At 37.7% G+C, this 22,400-nt stretch overlaps 2 protein-coding genes across 4 annotated transcripts; both read left to right on the top strand.

Annotated features, from left to right (window-relative positions):
- Positions 1-5,154: 5,154 nt before the first annotated feature.
- serac1 (serine active site containing 1) lies at positions 5,155-19,812 on the top strand. Of its 3 annotated transcripts, XM_039692849.2 has the most exons (17): positions 8,825-9,175; positions 9,496-9,721; positions 10,746-10,782; positions 10,957-11,099; positions 11,652-11,741; positions 12,709-12,840; positions 13,025-13,146; positions 13,231-13,359; positions 14,030-14,143; positions 15,029-15,191; positions 15,278-15,428; positions 15,817-15,958; positions 16,139-16,239; positions 16,373-16,470; positions 17,241-17,423; positions 18,858-19,001; positions 19,117-19,812. In XM_039692849.2, exons 2-17 carry the CDS (start codon positions 9,628-9,630, stop codon positions 19,239-19,241), a joined length of 1,968 nt encoding a protein of 655 aa, XP_039548783.2. In that variant the 5' UTR covers positions 8,825-9,175; positions 9,496-9,627; the 3' UTR covers positions 19,242-19,812. The 3 variants fall into 3 exon arrangements, 2 of the variants coding, with proteins under 2 accessions (XP_088974743.1, XP_039548783.2); XM_089118617.1 differs by lacking the exons at positions 18,858-19,001; positions 19,117-19,812 and having other exon boundaries at positions 8,818-9,175; positions 16,373-16,481; positions 17,241-17,379; XR_016146021.1 differs by lacking the exons at positions 10,746-10,782; positions 10,957-11,099; positions 11,652-11,741; ... (10 more) ...; positions 18,858-19,001; positions 19,117-19,812 and adding an exon at positions 5,155-5,425 and having other exon boundaries at positions 7,235-9,175.
- A 184-nt stretch (positions 19,813-19,996) lies between these two features.
- gtf2h5 (general transcription factor IIH, polypeptide 5) lies at positions 19,997-21,003 on the top strand. The gene is made up of 3 exons (XM_039691819.2): positions 19,997-20,132; positions 20,217-20,309; positions 20,674-21,003. The coding sequence occupies exons 2-3, from the start codon at positions 20,275-20,277 to the stop codon at positions 20,852-20,854; spliced, it is 216 nt and encodes a 71-aa protein (XP_039547753.1). The 5' UTR covers positions 19,997-20,132; positions 20,217-20,274; the 3' UTR covers positions 20,855-21,003.
- Positions 21,004-22,400: the final 1,397 nt, after the last annotated feature.

The raw sequence follows: 22,400 nt of genomic DNA, 5'->3' as shown, positions 1-22,400 counted from the left end.
TGCATCTTTATCCACCCAGGAAAAAGCTATCCCGAAATTAACTCATGTTTTTTGTAATCATGTTTCCTTTTACGACCTATTTTTTGGACTTTTCTGGCGACGAGGATTTGCAATGCAGTGGAACTACATGGAAGCCTCCGTGGACTTACCTTACCATGAATAAAATGATAAAAAATTCTTCGTTTACGAGGATAAGTCAGATAAATGGCAGAGGTATATTAAATATTAAATTACATAAAAAGTTACACATAGTCCCTTTAAGCCCCGTCCACACCGCCAGGGACACAGCGACATGATCCCATTCATTTCAATGAAGTGCTAGCGACTTTCTGTGGCATGAGCGACAGTGACCATTGGCGACAGAATGTGGGCATGTCAACCAACAAGAGAAAAGCAGCAAAAGTTGAGAAATTTCAATTTTATGCAAATAAGAAGCGATTTTCGCAAGCAACAACCATAGACTGTAAAAAAAATGGACAAAGCGCCTGTGACGTCACCCAGACTTTCTGAATAACGGTTTTGAGGCCGTTCATGGTCAATCGTATTTGACGATGATGGTCTTGACAGAAAATTTCTCCTAGTATTTTCCACAGAAAAAAAAGTTGTATGGGTTCTAAACAACATGAGAGTGAGTAAACAATGATATTTGGGGGGATAATAAACTATTACTTTAAAAAAAATAATATTGCCTAACTGTATGAGGATGAGCAATGCGGAAAGAGCATTTCATAATTTACTGTAGAGGTGACACACTGTACTGTACCTTGTTTATTGCAGACTTCCACACATCCAGAGTCAGCTCTTCTGCTCTCTTTTTTCATTCCCGCTGTCTCTCTCTGGGCAATCTTTTACCCTAATCTCATTTTTCGATTCATTCACTCTCTCTTCTCTGCCTCTGATTCAATCTTAAAAGTGGTCCACACGAAGGGCAGACAAGCAATACAATCCAGGTCAATGTGAAACTGACCAAAGACACTCTACACCAGTTTTCAGTGCTTAATTCAAAGAGCTTACGTTTAAACCATTTAAACTTTTGAAAAAGGGGATTGTGTGTCACTGAATGTGTATCCTCATGAACACAAACAAACTCTCCTCAAGTGCCAGAACAGAAATTCTCCCCAAGGATGATTTTGTAACTGGAGACGTCATAAGCACCGCAAAGCATCAATTGTAAACCAACCGTAAACTTTGCGTGTGGCTGTGACGATCCTGGGAATTGCATCGCACGTCTCACAACACACAGCTCCAGAGAGACGTACAGAACTCAAACAGCCAAATAACATTAGCAGAGACATCATAGGTGCAGTCATCAAACAAAACATGCTAAATAAAACATCACAACCCAAGTTAGAATACATTCAAGTAATTCAAAAGTCGACATGACATTGTGCGTATATATGCTGTGTCATCCTACACAGTGGCGAGGTCACCTTTAAGAGAAAGCATGCGTAAGCACCTACCCTGCAGCCTCTGCATCTCATTGGCAATCTCCCTGTCTGAACGGCCATAGCGCTGAGCAGATGCCATTCCACTGATTCCAAGTCAGTGGTGCTGATGCAGGGCAGCGGATGCGGCTCCAACCGAGACTCCTCCAATGATCTAGGATCAGGTGGATCTACCCTGTATGAAAAGCGTAAATGTTTTAAATCAGTGCATGCCATGCAAACATATGGTTTCTTTCCTCCCTTTGAAGTTCAGTGCTTTCTGCAGGAAGCAGCCTCTTCCCTTAGCAGTCTCGCTCTCTTTCTGCCTCTCAGACTCTACTGTAGTCATCAGCATTAGTTTTCACTGCCACCTGCTGTCCAATCAGAGTGCAGGTTTCGAGTGCAGTCTGTTGACCAATAGTGAGGCCCGAATCGAGTCCTGTGTGTTACTTTAGCAATGCCAGACAACATTACACTAAGTGCTTCGATTAAAATGTTACATGTCTGAGCTTCTGCTCACGGAAAATGAAAAAAGATGCTGGAATAAAGCATATCCCAAGCATGTGAGTCCATTAAGTGAAATTCGAGAGGGGTGGGGAAAAAAAACTCCCATATGTACCAGAGACACACTGTTATGCTTTTCAATTCCATTACCAGTTCAATCACACACGCACGCTTGTTATAGGAAAAGAGCAAAGTGAAATGCCTGACTGGAGCGTTAAGTTCAGGATTCAGAGACCGCTCTGCTGAGTCTGCTGGTTTTCAAACAGCAGTGCTTAGCAATGACCTCTACACGGTCACTGCAGATGGATGTGTGTGTGTGAGAGAGAGAGAGAGAGAGAGCACAGCAAAGAAGTTACTGACATAAGTCCTTGTGCGCAGAGGATCTTATGCCATTCACATTCACTCACCTTCTCCATGAAGCCTCTGTCTCCTCCATCATTCTGAAGAGCCTATAAAGTGACTGTTTAGACTGTTTAGAATGACATATGTACAACATAGTTTTCAAATACGTTGCAGAAATAGAATACAAAGAAAGAGTTTAACACTGTCGAGCAAATAAACAAACTAATTAGCAAACAAGATCAACAATGGTGATGTCCAGGGAATTATTTGAAATGCAAATCAGATAAAAACTCAGAGTTCAGCCTGAAATGATGATTAGCTGCAACATGTTCTGTAAAGAGTAACAGAGCCATCTGCTGTCCATCAAGGGAAGACTGATAGGATAGGATAGGATAGGATAGGATAGGATAGGATAGGATAGGATAGGATAGGATAGGATAGGATAGGATAGGATAGGATAGGACAGGACAGGACAGGACAGGACAGGATAGGACAGGACAGGACAGGATATAGGATAGGATAGGATATGGCAGGACAGGGTAGGACAAGATAGGACAGACCAGGATAGGATAGGACAGACCAGGCTAGGATGTGACAGGATAGGATAGGATAGGACAGGACAGGACAGGGTAGGACAGGTCAGGATAGGACAGGATAGGACAGGACAGGTCAGGATAGGACAGGATAGGACAGGACAGGGTAGGACAGGTCAGGATAGGACAGGACAGGGTAGGACAGGTCAGGATAGGACAGGACAGGGTAGGACAGGTCAGGATAGGACAGGACAGGGTAGGACAGGTCAGGATAGGACAGGATAGGACAGGACAGGGTAGGATAGGACAGGATAGGACAGGACAGGGTAGGACAGGTCAGGATAGGACAGGACAGGGTAGGACAGGTCAGGATAGGACAGGATAGGACAGGACAGGGTAGGACAGGTCAGGATAGGACAGGACAGGGTAGGACAGGTCAGGATAGGACAGGATAGGACAGGACAAAATAGGATAGGACAGACTAGGATAGGATAGGATAGGATAGGATAGGATAGGATAGGATAGGATAGGATAGGATAGGATAGGATAGGACAGGACGGGATAGAGTTACAGCAGTTATAAATAATACAAATAAATAACACAATAAGATGCCAAACAAATTATAGGAAAAAAATCTGAAATATATTATTATCTAACATGAAAAGGAAGATTTTTGCAACTATTATACCACAAAAAAAGATTTTCATGATGCATGAATTCTATAGACTGTTAAGGATGGAATAACAAGTTTGGCTTTCATTTCTGATAAATTAGAATGACTTCAGCCAAAGCCTTACAAAAACATTTATTTTATTTATTAATACATTTATTTAATACAATACTAAACATAATTTAGTGAGAGCAAAAAAACAATCAAATATATTATACAATGTGAAAAAAAAACAGATATTGAAGAACAATATAAAGAGTTTTACAAAAAGATGTTCATGGTCCATGTGTTTTGTACACTATGTTGAGGATAAAATAAGAAGTTTGCCTTTTATTTCTGATATATTACTCATGACTTCAATGAAACCCTTACAATATTTTTTTTATTTTATAAATATTTATAAATGTTTTTGTTGTTGGTTTTTTTCAGGTTATATGAATGTCTTCAATTACAAAAATATATAAATAAATAAACTCTCTCTCATAAATTATGGCCAAGAGGTCACAAACATGAATTGACCATGTTTTTGTGGGAATTTTATTGCAAAAACACATAAGAGGCTGAAAATGAAGTGTAATGTATACTTCAGAACTGTATAGGGCAATCGCTGATATCTGCACTCCACAGCAACAATGAGAGGAAATGTCAGTATAGGGCCTGTCCCATTCCTCCCAGGTCAGCAGCTCTGTCCTAAAACCCTATGCTATCTACTGTTCTTAAACACTAACCTCCAGATACCCTTAATGAACACTAAGATAGGAAAGCCCACTGAGGTGAAAGGGGTCTGCTTCAAGACAAAATCCTACTTTCTCTGCAGGGATCTTATCAAGGTTTTGTTTTTACAAAAGCTAGCCTCGCCAGGATAACCCAGCACAAAGTTGGCACTCTACATGGAAAATCTGAAGCGCTGTGATGACCAGCAAGACTAGTGGAACGGTTAAAGCTAAAAAATCTTGAGAATGGTGTTATGAGATCTTTTGTTATGAAAAACATAGAAAAATGCTAGGGTTTCTTTTGTTTGGTTTTGATTGTATCCTGTGCTTTTGTCAGCTGCCATTTCTATGCTAATCTTTACATTGGTTATGTGTGGAAAAGACATTAAACATTAACGAATGTGTCCACATCCCTCTATTCTAATATTTTAAATGGCCGCATTAAAAATAAAATAAAAACATTAAAATAAATAATATTTTTCATGCAATTTTTATACTGTATAGACAAACATTTAATTTTGGGTCAGTACTGTGAAGTAAATTTCTTCTTCTATTCAGCAAAAATCAATCATATTCATTAAAAAAAACCAAGTGGCAGTAGAAAGCTTTACAATCACATTAATTACATTTTAAAATAGATTTAAATATATTTAAACTACAAACTGCCATCATGGTGACACAATGGTATTGTTCATTGCGTACGTCATTGTTCATGCCAAGCGACTGGCAGAGAAAGGAAAATATGGAAGAATAAAATATGATGAATTTTGGCCAAGGGAAAGATGACAAATGACAGGAGGAGAAATGGATTTCACACACACCTTGATTCTCCTCCTCTCTGTACACTCCTCCCTTTCCTCTCCATCCCACAGGAACCCTGGTCTGCAGAGATAAGGACAGCCTGCTGCTAATTTTAAGCAGGAAAGGCAGGAAATGTGAAGTGAAGACTTTGCTTTTCCACAAACAGAGTAGCGACCCCGGCCTTGGAGAGGATCCTGTGTACCACAGTGCTGGGGCTGAAAAAGAGACACAGACAGAGAGAAGAGAGAGAGGAGGGTCCCTACAACTGGAGAGTTGGATAGACACAGAGAGAGACACAAGAAAAAGTTAAAAGGAAGAGTGAGAGGAAGAATTGGAGGGGAGAGACTGTATCCCCTCTCGTCTCCCCTGTATCTCTGGAGGGAGCTATGGCGGATAACAGCACTCATGCGATTGTGGACAAACAGTCCTTCGAACTGAGTAAGATACTTTGCCATTTTTACACACTTGATATAGGGTCCTCTTTCGCATACATGGAAATGAACTTACAATGTTACATTGTCAACTTTGTATTTCTTTAAAAAATCCAGAGAGTGCAGTAAATGCTGTGTAGAGTCTTTTAGGAGAAATCATTTTTCAACAGAAATGCAGACAGTAGTAACTAGCAGTAAAAGATATTGGCAAAAACAGTCCATAAAAAACAACACCGCCAATGTGCAGTTTTTTTCCAGTCGGTCTCTCCAAATGTCATTTCCAGATGATCCTTCACTCTGGACTGTGATTCCTTTCACCCATGGAGAAAATTGCATATAAATATCCATATTATTTTACACACAAGTCTCTAAAGAGTTTTTGATGTCATTTTCTTATAATAATACATATAATTGTTATGTGCTGTGGTTAAAAATGGCTATAATTTGTCTGTTTCATTGAAATACAACATTAGAAGAACGCATGGCTCCTCTTCTATGCTTTTTAACCCAATTGCTCAGTTTCAAAAAGACCTGTTCCAGATAAATGTCCTTTTTGTTAATGAAATTGGTATTTCTCTAGACAATGGAATGCCATAACAGGAAGCTTCCTAAAATACAAACTATTTAATTCACTTTAGCTGCAAAGGATAAGAAAACATTGGGTGTGCCTTATACTGTGGAATTTGGCCCAATTCTCAGTGACATTTCCATCAAGGAAAAGAAACAAGAAGCAAATTATTCCATGAATAATGAATTATTCAGCGCATTTTGAAGGACACATCAAGTGCATCCTTCATATCCTTCAATCACGCACAGAATCATTTGCACACATTCCAATTCACAAAAATAACTGACGCAAAACGAGTCGGCGCAGAGCTTGTGTGTAGTTCAATGTAAGACAAAACATTGTTTCGCATAGATGTTATCTTTTGTTTTGGTGTGAATTTAATTCTATAGGGACAGATACAATTAACGTAGATAAAACTGTGAAAACAGCCATCCAATGCGTGTTATCATAGCGCTTGCTTGTAGCTAAAGATAATTTGCAACACTTGTCCCAAATAATGGAAATGAATCACGTAACACTAAACTGACAATAATGTAAGCCCTAGTGTATTGCATTAACAAAAAAGCCAAAGTATGTTTCCAAAATTAAGTTTTAATAGTATTTTCGTGCCGTGACTGTGGGGGCGGAAATAAATTTGTGACGTAGCCATGCGGACTTAATAGACCATCTAACGTGATGAGTAGGAGGATAGCCGCCCTAGAAGCTTCAGAAGGAGTGGTCAAGGAACGATGCAGCCCTCCATTTGAGATGCACCCTTACTTCATGACCATTAAAAAAATATGTTCTATATAGTATGAATGTGTTTGGAGGAAGCCTATTACATTCCCCATGTTGTCAAGTGACCCACGGCATCAATTGCGACACTTCACTTCCATTCATAAATCCTCTTCTGTATCCTTTAAATCTGCGCTTCAGAATCTCGCTGGAACTAGGTCATCTAGGTAATTTTTCGCCTACTCTTTTTTGAATTTGAACATACTACATGCTGATTTTTCACTTACTATATAATATGGAAGTAGGCATATTCCAACTATAGAGTGTATGTGTTTTAAAATTGGCTTAAAGTATCAAACATGTCTGATATCTTCTTATATTTAAAAAAAAAAGTACGTGCCCATCATACACTGCACGATTTTCTGTGAAATCTGTCAACTCCGACTGCCCAAAACCTGCAGACTGGCTCAGACTATTGGCAACTAGTGTTGACTCAAACAGTCACAAACTTTTTTTCTTTTTACCTCTCTCCAGGGGATATGATTTTGGCCTTCTGTCTTTCTATGGTTGTTGGTCTTCTGCTGGGAGCTGTGGTCTATATGATCTTGACCTGGATGTCTCGCCGACAGGCATCAGCCACCATCACGCATGTACCCATCCACCAGTCCCGCTCCACCACCCGTTCATCCTCGCCACGCTCTCGGCCAGGCTACAGTCGTCACAGCAGTGGCTTTGACCGACGCAGCAATAACAGTCTGGCCAGCGCTGCCTTCTCCTTCCATCGGCAAACCTCATCCTCACCGATAGACTATGGTGACTCACCGGGCCGCAAATCAAGCTTCCGGGCCTCTACGTTTCATCCTCTTCTTCAATGTAGCCAGATTGCTCGCGAGGCAGAGGAAGGTGCCCAGGGTAGCCTGCCACGAACCCCCACTCTCACTACCAACCCTGGGGCGGCTGGATCAACCAGCACTGTCTGTTCTATGGTCACCCCACCCCGGGCCAGAACCCGACCAGATTCCTTCTGGGGCAACAACAATCTAAGGGGTTTCCATGCTGGCCAGACTCCACCACCTGCCTATGAGAGCATCATACGAGCCTATCAGGAGACGACCACGTGAGGGAAGGGGACATGCATGCTACTGTTATGGGGGAAGATATAGATGCATTAATAGACTTGGACTGGAAAATTGGACAACTAAAAGCAATATTGATGGAACTTAACTGACATGGCCAGTTTTTTAAAACTTGCATGTGTTGATTTGTGTATATGTGCATATTTCTGTTTGCTCATAAGTGTGCAAAGTCAATCGGAAAGTGTTTCAAAAAGAGAGTGAGATGAGTTTTTTGATTCTACAAAAAAGCCAAAAGACTGTAAGGTCTACAGTATGTTTGTGTAAAACAGAGAGGGTGAGAGAGAGGAAGCATGAAATGTTGAAGGTTGCAATAAGCACAAGGACAAATCTCTATTGCAAATTCCAAAACAGAGAGTTATTGCAAACACTAATTTAAAATAGTTTTGCTACAAACTCATTAAATTGTGTATTTATTGGCTTGTTTTCTGGGAACTCTAGTCTTTTGGAATCATTGTAAATATTTCTCAACACAACTGTAGGCCTACTTGTAAAAATAAACAATGCATTTTGCAATAGCCTTTTGTCTAAAACATCTGCAGGTTTTAACTGAACCAACTGTTTACTATTTTGTTATCATAAAAGAGATCGATAGTTCAGCCAAAAATGAACTTTCTGTCAAGATTTGCACCCTCATGTGACCATCCAGCAATTACTTTCTTCTGTGAAACACAAAAGAGAACATTTGAAAAAAAAAAAGTTTTGTTTTTGTTTTCCAGTGAAAAAAGTCCAATGTTTTTTTAACCCTGGTGTCCTTCAAGGTATCTTTGTGTTCCACATAAGGAAGAAAGGCTTACATGTTTGAAACATAGGCTAAATTGATGAAAACAGAGTTTTTATTTTTGGGTGAACTATCCATTTAATGTGTCTGTTTTAGAGTGTTAAACATGAATGAACAGAACAAGGACGAATGTTAAGGTGTTTCCAAGAGGGTTAGAGCACACACATCCTGGAAGTGACCTGGCATCCTTGAAGTGACCGGATTTCCCTGACAAGAGGAAGGAATTGTCTCAACAGGTTTAAATGTATGCAAAGACATAATGTGGAAACTGCAATAGGTTACCTCTGTTTGGTGTTAGTTTCATACCGTCAATATTCTAGCAAAGCATTCTGGACAAGGACTATTCCAGGCAGGCGTGAAAACATAAAAAAAAAAAATTGAAGTGAGCATTGACGGTAGGAAATTTTCGACGCGTGACACTGACTTTGCGGTACTTACGGTAATGGCACTCTACGTCAAGCGCGTTCAGTCTTGAACACAGTTCCTGTTTACATTTGCTGTCAAGCGTGATTGTTTTTCTTTTCAATGCCGCCTTTATCGGAAGGAACTTCAGTTTTATAGGTAAATTGCACATTTCACGTAGTTTCATGCGTTAAATGACAATTTTGTACGTGCGCACGCACGCAATGAATTTCCCTAGAATGCCTCCCAACTATTCGGCTTTTTCCATGTAACTTACTACGTTACCCGACTGGTTATTTCATCAAATGACAAATTATCATCCAAGTAAGATGTTTAGTAAGCAGTTAGCCTGATATCAGCAGTCTCTATAACTAAAGAAGTGTGTTGAATGTTTCCAAAAAGGAACAGAAAGAATGAAAACAACTGACAGTGATTCCTCTGGCATCTCATGACTCCACCACCTCTTCTTTAACCTTTAGCAGTAGCACCTAGGTTATAATCGACGTGAGAAGATCACCAGCAGTCATAAACAGCTGGTAGCCTATATGTCTCACCGTCCCCCTGGCCAAGAATTGATGTGTGCAATCGTCTGATATCTGCAAGGGAAGCTAATGTCTGTGTCCGCCCTGCGACTGATCCGCGTCCGGAGGTTGAGCAGCAGCACTGCACCTGCTGTGAAGAGAGCACTGCCATGGAGAGATCTTAGTAAGAGCCTGAACCTACTGACATGCCCACCTTTACTGCATTTATGATGCAAATAAATTAATAAAAGAAGTTTGTCTAGGAATGCAGCTCACTTGAACTGGAGACACAGCCTTAATATATCTGGCACTTTCCAAGATACCTACCAGATAAAACAGGGCCTGATTTTTTTAAATATGTTGTTTGTGACGATTTTCTAATGATAAACAAATCATATTTTGTTGTTCATAAATTTATACTACCGTTAAAAAAGTTTATGGATAGTAGAATTATTTTAAACAATACTTTTTATTTTGCAAGGACGCATCAAAAGTGTCAGTAAATACATTTATGTTACAATTGCTGTTATACAGTGGTATAAAAGATTTATATTTCACATAAACACTGTTCTTTGAATATTTATTCAATAAGATCATTAAGATTGTTAATAGAGAAATCTTTCTTGATCACCAAATTATCGTATTAGAATCATTTCTGAAGGATTATGTGACACTGGAGCAATGACTGCTGACAATTCAACTTTACTTTCAGGAAAAAATTACATATTCAAGAATGTTTTCAAATAGAAAATAGCTATTTTAAATTGTAATACAATTTCACAATATTACTGTTTGACATTTATTTTGATAAAATAAATTTGAATTGAATTTATTGACAGGATAGCCCCTTGAGATGCAACATCTCATTTTCAAGGGGGTCCTAAAAACATAAGTAATTTACAACACAGACAACATAAAACATAAAACACAACAACATTACAAAACAAGACTACAAGAAAAAATGCAGCTTAGATCAGTATAATAGATTTATTACAAAAACATTTAAGAAAATAATACAACCCCAAATCTTTCAATGGTAATCTATATTACCTATAAAAAAATGCATTTTGTTTGTGGCTGCTACATTCCTATCAGTCCTGCATGATAGTCCCCGCATTCCTTATTGCTTTGATAAATTTGACAGATTTATTCTGAATACTTAACTGAATCATGCTGAATGCTGGTCTTCATCTCTTTCTTGTCTCTAGGAAAAATAGCAAAAGTGACTGGAGCAATAGTATTGGGGTAGGTTTGTAGATTCTTATTTTTAATTTTTGCATGTATTCGACAAGCCATCAATAAAATTATATCATAGAATTTTGCATAGAGGAAGCAGATGTTACAAATAATATATCTTCTCAGACAGATTTGTTTTCCTCTCTGAAACAAATTGTGACTTTATCAAGTTTGCTTACACAGAGGCTGTGTTTTCATCACATATGAGGTGGTTACTCTCAACCAGGCCCTCACTATTGACACCAGTGCAATACTACAAGAGAAGCACAAGTCCTACATCTACCTGACTCACGCCACTAATAGGGAACAAGAGAGCCTTGCTTCTGGTACATTCAGTTTTCATGCTTGTGTGTTTTTGTGCTTATCAGTGAGCCGAAAGATTGATTTGCATTTACATTTATTCCTCAAAAGCAACTTGCAAATGAGGAAATACTACACCACTACTGCAAACGAATGTGCCTCAGTGGTCCTGATTTGCTGAGAAAGTACTTGCTAGTGAACAATTTTTGGTATTTTTCTGGAGTTATAAAACAATGAAGCACCCGAGACCCGAGTAGCGAACTTCATCCCTCTTTTTTTACTCCTCCACCTCCGTTCTCACACACATTACATCAATACACAACAGTTCAGGCTTTCTTTTCAAAATAGTAGTCAACACAACAGACCAGTAGTTATGTAGACAGTACATAAATAAAGTTTTTGGTGGGGCATCATATAGTCTCCAATTAGATTACATTTTTTTTGATAGTATAGTATGTGTTGTTCTATTGTTCTATATTTTGTACAACTTGACATTAAAACAGGCCATTCCTGTATAACAGTTGATTTACCTGTTGAAATGTATTAATTGCCCTTAACAGACAATATTCATTTTACAGGCCTCACTATCAAGACCAGGAAGGAGCTTCATAAAGCAGCTAGAAAGTTTCTTGAAATTACATCAAGAGTTCTTCGTCACCCACTGGACGGTGAGTAGTTTCATCTCTGTTTGATGGCAATGACAAGTCATGGAGCCTGTTAATGCTTTTAAAATATTTTTAACTAGATATCACCTGTAGTTACACAGAGAGGAATTGACACTGTTCTGTTTTAAATGGGACAGGTATCTCTGTTCTTCTGCATAAAGTGGAATCTAATACACTGCTTTAACTTTATTTTTTATAAAGTTAAAGCAGAGTCTTTATTATTACTTTATTTTATTTTATCACAGCATACTTGGCATCAGGTTTGAGAATTGAGACTGAAGGGTAGTTTATAATATACACTACTGTTCAAAGTTTAGGGTCAGTTGGATTTTTTTTTAAAGAAATGAATACCATTATTTAGCAAGTATGATTTGCATTAAATTGATAAAAGATGGCAGTAAATACATTTGTTACAAAATATTTGAATTTCAAATAAATGCAATTTTAATATCAAAATTTCCAAATAATATTAAGAAACACAACTGCTTCATAATACTTTTGTTTATAGAAAGAAATGTTTCTTTAGCACCGACCAAATCAGAACATAAGAATGATTTCTGAAGGATGATGTGACACTGAAGTCTGGAGTAATGATGCTGAAATACAGCTTTGCCATCACATTGCATTTAAAAATGTATTAAAATAGAAAACAGTCATTTTAAGTAGTAAAAGTAATACGTATAAAATGAATGCAGCCTTGATGAACAAAAAAAGTATATTATTGACCTTTGAATGGTAGTATATGTTTAGAACAAAACAGTTTAGCAAAGTGTGCCAAAGTAGACTAGAAGACTGATAGACTATAGACAACTTTACTGTACTCTATGTTTAACTGAAGGCATCTGTTTCCATTTGACTTGCTAAAATCATTAATTTAATATTAAATCATGATTTTAACATAATTTCTAGCGTGTCACTGTATTTGTAGTTATGTGAAATGGGCATGTGTTTATTTTGTTTTCTCAATTAGAGCGTCTCAGTCATCTAGACGCAGATCCTAATGAATGTGCGCTATGGATGCTGCTGAAAAGAACCTTCTCTGCTGACCGGGCCGTGAGACAGCAGGCTGTGCAGGAACTGGCACAAAATCATCACTGGCAGGGTGAGAGACAGCAGCACTTCAGTCTCATGATTAGAAAATATCAAGATTTATTGCCATTAATGTTCTTGCTGAGAAAAACAAAACTATTTCTACTGGGCGTACCCCTTTGCCCACCAGAGAAAAAAAAAACAAATCACTATATAGTCTGTGAGCTCTGATTGATCTTTTGTCTTATTCATCACAGATTATCAATACCGGACTGCAGCACAGGTGATAGATCAGCGCACATCTGTGGCTCTCGCCCGCACACCTAACGTGGACCTGCGCTTCTTTCTCCCTCCTCCTCTACTGCCACACACTGATGATGTGGGTAGCTAACATTCAAACAAAAGCCACATTGAACTGCTGTTTGATGTCAGCTATTAGTGCTAATGTTTTGTGCATGTATAGGATATATCAATAGAAGAGGAACTTAGACAGTTACTGGGATCTCTGCCCCAGTCAGAGGTGGATCTGTGTGTGCAGTACTTTACTTCCCTGGCACTTCGAGAGAGCAGCCAATCACTAGCCTCTCAACGGGTGAGACATAAACACACTCAACCTATAGAGTGCAACAGCCAACATCTGCAAATAAAGATCCCATTCAATTTTCTCAGTAGGGGAATGGATTTTTAAGAATAGCTGTTCATTGATATTGCTGTATATGGCAACTTACTGTATGTCTTACATAATTGTTTAACAGTGGAATTCCACGTGATAAACCAATCAGAAAATCAAAACCGGTCGGCCACTCCCATGAAACACTGTGAATGTAATAGTCAATCACCCTACACTCTCAAACTACTTAAATATTTGTATAAATGTGCATATTTTGCAATGAACATATAAATATATTGTTTAATGAGTATTTTTAAGTACATTTTTTTTTTCAATTAAGTTGTTTACAATGTTTCATGGAATTGTAGTTCTTTCCCTGACTAAACACCGTCTTGTACCTTAGTCTATTTGTTCAATTTTCAAACATGTTTTTACTTCAAATCAAAGTTTAAAATGTTGTTATTCACTTCAGAGCTGTAGGTTTGGTTCATTGCTTAAAATTCTTACTGATTTTTAAATCGCCATGGGAAATATGAATGGGAAAAACCAAGGGTGCTGAAAAAGTGAGCAAGCACTGTTGCACTCTATTTGGTCGAATTTATTTCCAGAAAAAAAGTGACAATCCATTAGCTGTGCATGTTTGTGGTTATAGGGAGGGCTGTGGTGTTTTGGAGGAAATGGGTTGCCCTACGCCCAAAGTCTCACTTCCACCCCCTCTGAGAAGGTGGAGACATTCTGCCTGCAGGCCCTGGTCCAGCACTCAAAGGTCAAGATTCACAAACTCTGCTAAATGACATGTATTTTGCAACAAGGAAGTAGCCGATGATCAAAGAAAACACGATGCTTGTGTATGATGAGTCATCATTTGTAGATATTCTGGATGTGTACCTTCAGTTTAAATAAGTTTAAATGTTCCTATAATGTTTTTCCACTTTTTCTACTTTAATTATTGTGTAATGTTGCTTTTTGAGCATATAAAGATCTGCAAGGTTATAAAGCTCAAAATCTACTCCACAGGGAGATACTTTATTTTAACAGAATCCACTTTTTATAACGACAAACGAATGCAACTATAACGAATGGCTCGTTTGGACTAGACCGTGTTTTTTCCGGATCTTATGAAGTCACAATGCTACTCTAAATAATTCCCACCCACGGAATATGCAAAAAAGGTCGGCACGGCCTGGCTGAGCTGCATTTGAGAAGACAGTAGGTGCGTCCCAAATCGTGTACTTGTGCACTATTCTATGCCATTTTGTAGTATAAATACTGCGAGTAGTGCATTCACTCTGAAAATGACCCGGATGATGCACTTATTTAACCGAAAAAACGAATTGTGGAACGTTGGACACTTCTTGCACTCAACTGTCGCAGATTTAATTACGTAGCGGGGAGAGAGGGGAGAGGCTATCAGACTCCAAAGTTGAAAGACAAAATAAACGTATAAAGTTTATACACTACACGGTTGAGTACTTGCAGTTATGGAGGGGTGGGACATTTCCCAAACACGTGAGGGGCTTCATACACCCAAAAAAAAAAAACAATCAAGACTTCGTAAAAAGGAATAATAGGACCCCTTTAAGTCCAATTTGACTTGAGCAAATCATTGTTTGTTTTAATAAACACAAATTTCCAATTGCGTTGTTCACAGGTCCGCAGTCATTGTGACTACATTGTTGCTAATGGAGGACTGCAGCTCTTGCAAAGAGTCTACCAGCTTCGCAGAGACTCTCCAAAAATTCAGTGCAACATTGTGCGAATTATTGGAAATCTCGCCCTGAATGAGAGTGCGCACACAGCCATAGTGCAGTCAGGTTAGCCTCGTATTTTAGTATTACTGATTTATGAGTTAATGTTGAATAGATAATTTATTTTATTTTGTTTTGTGGTTGTCCTTGAGGTTGGATGTCTGTCCTGGCTAAGATGATCCAGTCACCTCACATCATGCAGGCATCTTATGCTGCCCGCGCTTTAGCCAATTTGGACAGAGATGCAGTAAAGCAGAAGTACCAGGATGGTGTTTACATTTTGCACCCACAATGCCGCACAAAGTAAGCATGCTAGCTTATTTGGACTGCCTCATGCTCACCAAGGCAGCATTTATTTGATCAATAATAAAATAAAATAAGTACAATTTAAACTGTTTTAAAATATTTTAAAATGTACTTTAATCCTGTGATGGCCAAGCTGAATTTTCAGCATCATTAGTGTCACATGGTTCCTCAGAAATCATTCTAATGTGCTGATTTAGTGCATTCATTTGAAATAGAAATCTCCTGTATCATTCTAAAAGTCTTTACTGTCACACGATTAATTGAATGCATAATTGCTGAATAAAAGTTATCATTTCTTTTTTTAAAAATCTGATTGTCTCCAAACTTTTGAAGGGTAGTGTAGATGATTTTTTTACAATATATGTTTTCCATCCTTATTATTCAGCCAGCCGATCAAAGCTGATGTTCTCTTCGTGCACGGCCTCTTGGGAGCAGCTTTTAAAACATGGCGTCAAAAGGACCGTGACGTGACGGATGATGACAAGGTGGAAGGGGTCCGAGAGGACTACACTGAATGCTGGCCCAAGGTCAGATATTTTCTTGAAGAAATATATGGGTAAAATCTTCCAAAATACTGTTTGCGGTATAATGGCATACTGTTAAAAGCGCTTTATAAATGAAGGTGATTACAGAGCTTCAGAGGTATTTTGAAAGCCAGACTAAAGTCCAATGTCAGGAATTCAAATCTTATTTTGTATTTTATACAGTCTTGGTTGGCTGAAGACTGTCCAAACCTCAGGATCCTGTCTGTGGAGTATGACACCCATTTAAGTGACTGGAAGGCTAAGTGTCCTGCTGAAAACCAAAGGTAATCAGTCATGGTGTGAATATTCAATGATCTACATCAATAAATTATCTGATTAACTCAATGCAGCACACATGATGTCAATGTTTGTTTAAGTTTTTTAGTGTTTTTTTTTATTACTTTTTGTGCTATACAGGAAGTCCTTGGCCTACAGGAGTCAGGAACTGCTGAGGAAGTTGAAGGATGCAGGTGTAGGGGACAGGCCTGTGGTCTGGGTAGCCCACAGTATGGGAGGTTAGTCCATGGTGGGTCTTACAATAACCAGCATCTGAATATGAGAGTAACTTGCAAATCTTCCTGTGACATTTATTTGTGATAGAATAGCTTTTTACAAAATAAAATAAATTGCAATTGCAGTTTGAACTGTATTTAATACTGCCACTGCTTGTATATCTATCTATAAATTATGGTTACGTCGGTGTGTCTGTTATTCGCATATCTCACGAACCGTTAGTCCGATGGATATCAAACTTGACATTCGTTTTGTTACGGGCTCAAGTAAATGCAGTGCCAAATTTGACGTTGTTTGGATTAGAAATGCAAAAGATATTGGTAAATATATCGGTAAAAGAAGCAGGTTGTGGTTTAAAAATAAACATTGACAAACACACTTGTAAGTGATCTTGTATACTTGTAAGTGATCGCTGAAACACACCAAACCAACAATTACTAAAAACACACACAAAAAATGGGTTGAATTATTTTGAGACTTGAGGGAAACCACTTGAAACATTGGTTGTGTTGAGCTATTTCAGTTACTTTTGTTTGATTTGCTCATTGCAAACAGCTGAAAGTCGGTCAATTTTGCCAATTATAACAATTAGTTATATTAATATATTATGTATGCATTATATATATATATATATATTAGACTAAAATATATTAAGACTAATTTAACATTTTCAAAAGGGAATTTATTTTTTTAATATTTGTTTTTGTGGTTTACAAAAAGCCATTTGTAATATGGGGTCTGTTGATTAACTGTATCATAATTTGATTCATAGGTTTACTTGTGAAAAAGATCCTCTTAGATGCCTCAAAAGATCCTGATCTCAGTGCACTGTTCAAGAACACGAAGGGAATTTTGTTCTACAGTGTTCCTCATCACGGCACATTCATGGCTGGGTATTCTGTAAATGTCCGATACCTCCTGTTTCCTTCCATTGAAGTAAAAGAACTATGTAGAGGTATGATGTGATTTATTTTTGTTCTCTGAAGTTTAATATAATGTCAAAGGTGCAGTAAGCGATTTCTGAGAAACAGTTGATATTTGAAATCAACGCAAACAAACACACCCCTCTCTTCATTGCTCCACGCACAAAATGTACAAACACTCAATGCAAGAGTGGATGTCTCTTGAAGCAAAGCAAAATAATGCTTCTCAAAAAAAAATAAAGCGAATAAGATGAACAAACAATGAGAAAAAAATAATAACGTATAGGTATACAAGCATGAGTTGGTTGTTAGTCACCAGCAGGACACCAGCTCCAGACACATAATAATACTCAAAACTATCCTATTACTATAGCTAACATTACAACAGAGTCTTGGATCTGTAAAACAGCAAAAGCATTGTTACTCACGTATGGAGCAGAAATATTGCAACTTCTGTGTCAGGTTTCAGGATTTCCCAGCGCTGGATAGCTTTTCTTATATAAACTTGGTTCCTAAAGCTCTTGCCTAATAACTCTTATAACTCATAACTCTCTTTTTTCCAGTGATATTCCTCTTGACCTTTTCTATTTTGTAATGTCTCTCAGGCATATCTCTTTATACAGTCTTTCTTCAAATCTCCCTCTCTCCTCCCCCATTATGAATGAACTACTGCTGATTGGCTATAAGTGTGCTGTGGTTCTCGATCTGATCCACTTTCAACAGCATTTCTCAGAAATTGCTTACTGTCTCTTTAATTCATCCTGATTCGATTAAAGGGATAGTTCACTTTGAAATTAATTTTTGGTATGTTTTAGCTTACCTCAAGGGCATCCAAAATGTAGGTGTAATTGTTTCCACAGTAGTTTCAATTTTGATATTTTTAGGTCAAACCGTTCGTGTCTATCAGTCATAAAATGGAGGCCTATGGTCACCACCTCAAAGAGCATGAACAGAGAAATCCAAATTAAACATGATTTAATTACTCGTAAATGTAAGAACACATTGATGGCCTAAGACAGAGACTAGCAGTTTGTGTGAGAAAACGAACAGAATTTATATCGTTTTTACCTTGTGTTACCACAGCCACAAATCGCCCGCAGATCAGATGGTTACAAGAGGTAAAAACGATGTAAATACTGTTCTTTTTCTCACACAAACCGCTCGTTTCGTGTGTCTTAGGCCATAAATGTGTACTTACATTTACGAGTCATTCAATCATGTTTAATTTGGACTTCTCTGTGAATGCTCTTTGAGGTGGTGACCATAGACCTGCATTATGACTAACAGACAAGAACGGTTTGACCTAAAAATATCAAAATTGAAACTACTGTGGAAACAAAGACACCTAGTACATCTTGGATATGCTAAAACATACCAAAAATGTATTTCAAAGTGAACTATTCCTTTAAGATCCTACAGTATGTCTCAGTTACACATCATTTTTCTTTTAATCTATTTCTACTTAGACTCTCCAGCTTTGCGGGACTTAAATGAAAATTTTCAGTGCATTGCAAAGGATCAAGAGTACAAGGTCCTTAGCTTTGCAGAAACGTTGCCTACATCCATTGGGCCAATGCTCAAAATTTTGGTAGTTCCTCTCCAGTCGGCAGGTAGGTCAGAGCAATTGAACAACAAGCAGCAGCAGTTCTTTCTCATCATTATTCTTAGATAATTGTCAGGTTTTAGGTATCTGACATCTCCAAATTTCTCCTTTTTCTCATTCAGATCTGGGTTTTGGGGACCTTATCCAGGTGGATGTGGATCACCTCAACATCTGCAAGCCAGAAAGAAAGGACACTTTTCTCTATAAACGCACTTTACAATTTATTCGGGATGCTCTTGGACTCTGACTGAAACTGAAAGGAAGTGCTAAAATTGCAACTGAACTTTTTTTTCATGATCCTAACCATTTCCTATCCATTTATTTGTGAAATGGAAACACCACTGACCTTTCATTTTTATTTTTAAATTATTGCCAATATGAATAGGCTTTGTCAAAACATCTGGGTTTACCTTTTCATGTTTTGCCCTCTTCACCATTGCCTTGTACTGTATTTTGCCTCAATTATTTTAAGTGAGAAGCTATAACAAAAAGAAATGAGGATCAAGTTTATAGTTTACTATATCATGTCACATTTTAAAACTCATTTATAGAAAGTCTGTTTTATTCTTGGAAGAACAATACATATATTTAATAACATAGACTAAAAACTAGCCTTATTTTCTTAACTCACCTGCCTTCTTTGTGTCCCTACCTCCAGTTACAGGTTGGTTGTGATCTTGGCTGTAATTTCCCAGTATTTTTGTACTAATGTATTAATTGTAGTACTTGCATTGGGACTACTATGATTTTGATGGTGACCGTGCAAGACCCAATAATTGTGAAATCTTTATCACGCTGAATAAAGCTGTGTATCCAAACTTTGTATTCTTAAATAAGTTTACTACTTTTTTACACTGAATGGGTATTTCTGAATTACTATTTCTACACTGAATGGGATTATATCAATTTTTATGAGCAGCTTTTTCTTCTCAGTGTGTGGAGCAGAACTGTGCTCCTGGCCAGCAGGAGACAGCAAAGCTCACAAACCGAATGCTAGTCAGACTCAGTTCGTAGAGGAACACGACTGTGTCATCAAAGCACGTCCATATTAGACATCTCTGGTGTCATTTTGTTATTTTCTTGAACATATTGGTTGGTAAATTCACAAGATTGGCGTATGCGTTTGGAGAGACGCACAGTATGTCAAGCGTTTGTAACGATTACAAACATTCATGATGTATCGTTACTGCTAACTTAAAACAACTTTGCCTTTTGTCCTCAGATAGAAACAGACGCTTAACTGAAGGAACAGTAGCTAGTGTTATCACATCCCGTCAAAAATGGTTAACGTCTTAAAAGGAGTTCTCGTTGAATGGTAAGTTTTACAGATAACAAAACGATTTAAAGATGCATACAGTAACTTTACATGGATGCTTTACATAGAGCGAGCGAGCCACCATATGCAATTGGTAACATTGCGTGCCCATCAAAACACCGTTTACCGTATAAATAATCCGTATAAATAATCATAAGACAGTGACTAACGTTAGAGTATTACTTAAGTGTCGTCTGTAACTGAAAAACTTTGCTTTTGCATGTGGCAAACTTAACGTTACATCCTTGACTCATCTTATCCAGTTGATGCCTTACAAACAAAAACATTCTGTGTGCACCTTTAAAATAAAAGTCTAGAGTAATTGCACCTTCATTTGTGGTTCTTCTTTTAAAATACGAAACAGTGACCCAGCTATGAAGCAATTTCTTCTATATCTGGACGAGACGTCAGCGTTGGGGAAGAAATTCATCATCCAGGATTTGGATGACACGCATGTTTTCATCCTAGCTGAAGTTGTGCAGATTCTCCAGGAGCGAGTAGGAGAACTGATGGACCAGAATTCATTTCCCATCACCCAGAAATAAACGCCTGAATCTGACCGCAAACCCTACAGTCTGTGAGAGCAGATGGATGTGGAGATTCTTCCTGCACAATTGCACAAACACCGATGCAACTGAAATATATAGAGGACTGCCCACCAGAATGATGCCTATGCTCCTTGGTTTAATTTGACTGTGTGGCATAAGTTCTTCTTCTAAAGGAGAATTATAATTATGTGCTTTGAGTTGTCCATGTTTCAAACACAGTTTCTTAAATCTTCACTGTAATGAAATGTTCTGAGTTGAAATTTGCATTGCTGCAGAAAGAAACAACTAATTGTATATCAATTATTTTTTCAACATTTCTTTAAAAAGTACATTGTTCTACTGAAAGATGGTTCTTCATAATACTAGCATCAATTAAAAAAAGTAAAAAAAATATATCAAGTATGTCCTTAATTTGTGTTCATTGCAGACTGCTATATGGTACCAGACTGTACAGTTTTAGGCTTCCAGTGTTTTCTCATCAGATTTCTTGTGAAACACTAGATCAAGCCACTGGCAGAAGGATAATATTGGGTACTTTAGACAACTGAGATGTGTATGTGGTCAAAAAACTGGTGAAAGATTGTATCATGTAGTGTGAGGTGAATCAGATTGCCAGAGTCAATGGCATTACATTTCCAAAATGTACTTCTTGTCTTGGTTGAGGAAGGGAAAGTGGTGCAGTATCCTCTTGGAATAACCTAGGAGTTTACCTAAAATTTTATACTCACTGGCAAACTATACAACACCACAAAAAGGTGCTATTTCCTTTATTTTTGTTTCCAACGAAAACCTTTATGTGGAAATAAGAGGAAGTGTTATTTTGGGTTAGACCAAGAGATTTGCAGTGTTGGAACCAGATTATTTTGTTATCAGGTACCTAACGGCTAGCTGTCTGTACATCTATCTAACTCTTTCATATATAATCTGTGTCTGAAAAAAGATCTATCATCTGTCTGAAAAAAATGCTTGAATGGTACTCCACAGACAGACAAAATACAACAAATCTCACTGCTATACAAACTAAAAATATACATGTACAGAAATTACAAAATAATTGCTAGGCAATAAGACAAGATAATCAGTGAAAAAATAAGACAATAAAGTGACATTTTTGACATTATAATGTGTCCAGTAGCCTATTCTTACCCAACACTAACATAAGTGATAAACATTAGTTGAGATGTAGTCTTGTAGCATTGGGGTGGAAACTATTCCAGAATATTGTGGCGCTTGTTTAGAAGATAGTCCTGAGCTGTTAGCCATACATCCATCCATTTATCTTTTCATCTATCTATCTATCTATCTATCTATCTATCTATCTATCTATCTATCTATCTATCTATCTATCTATCTATCTATCTATCTATCTATCTTCTGAGTCCAATCAGAGCAAATAGTAAATCTGTTGTTGTTTATTTCAAATGGTAGCCAACTTATGAATTTGATAGCCTCCATAACCTTTTAAAAATCTGTTTTAAAAATAAATATTAAATAAACGATGAGGATTTTGGCCACTTTAAATGTTTACGCGTTCATACCGCTT

This window comes from Pimephales promelas, chromosome 13, assembly GCF_988280905.1.
Source record: "Pimephales promelas chromosome 13, fPimPro1.hap1.1, whole genome shotgun sequence".
Classification (NCBI taxonomy): domain Eukaryota; kingdom Metazoa; phylum Chordata; class Actinopteri; order Cypriniformes; family Leuciscidae; genus Pimephales; species Pimephales promelas.
This window is presented reverse-complemented; position numbering and strand designations above follow the sequence as displayed.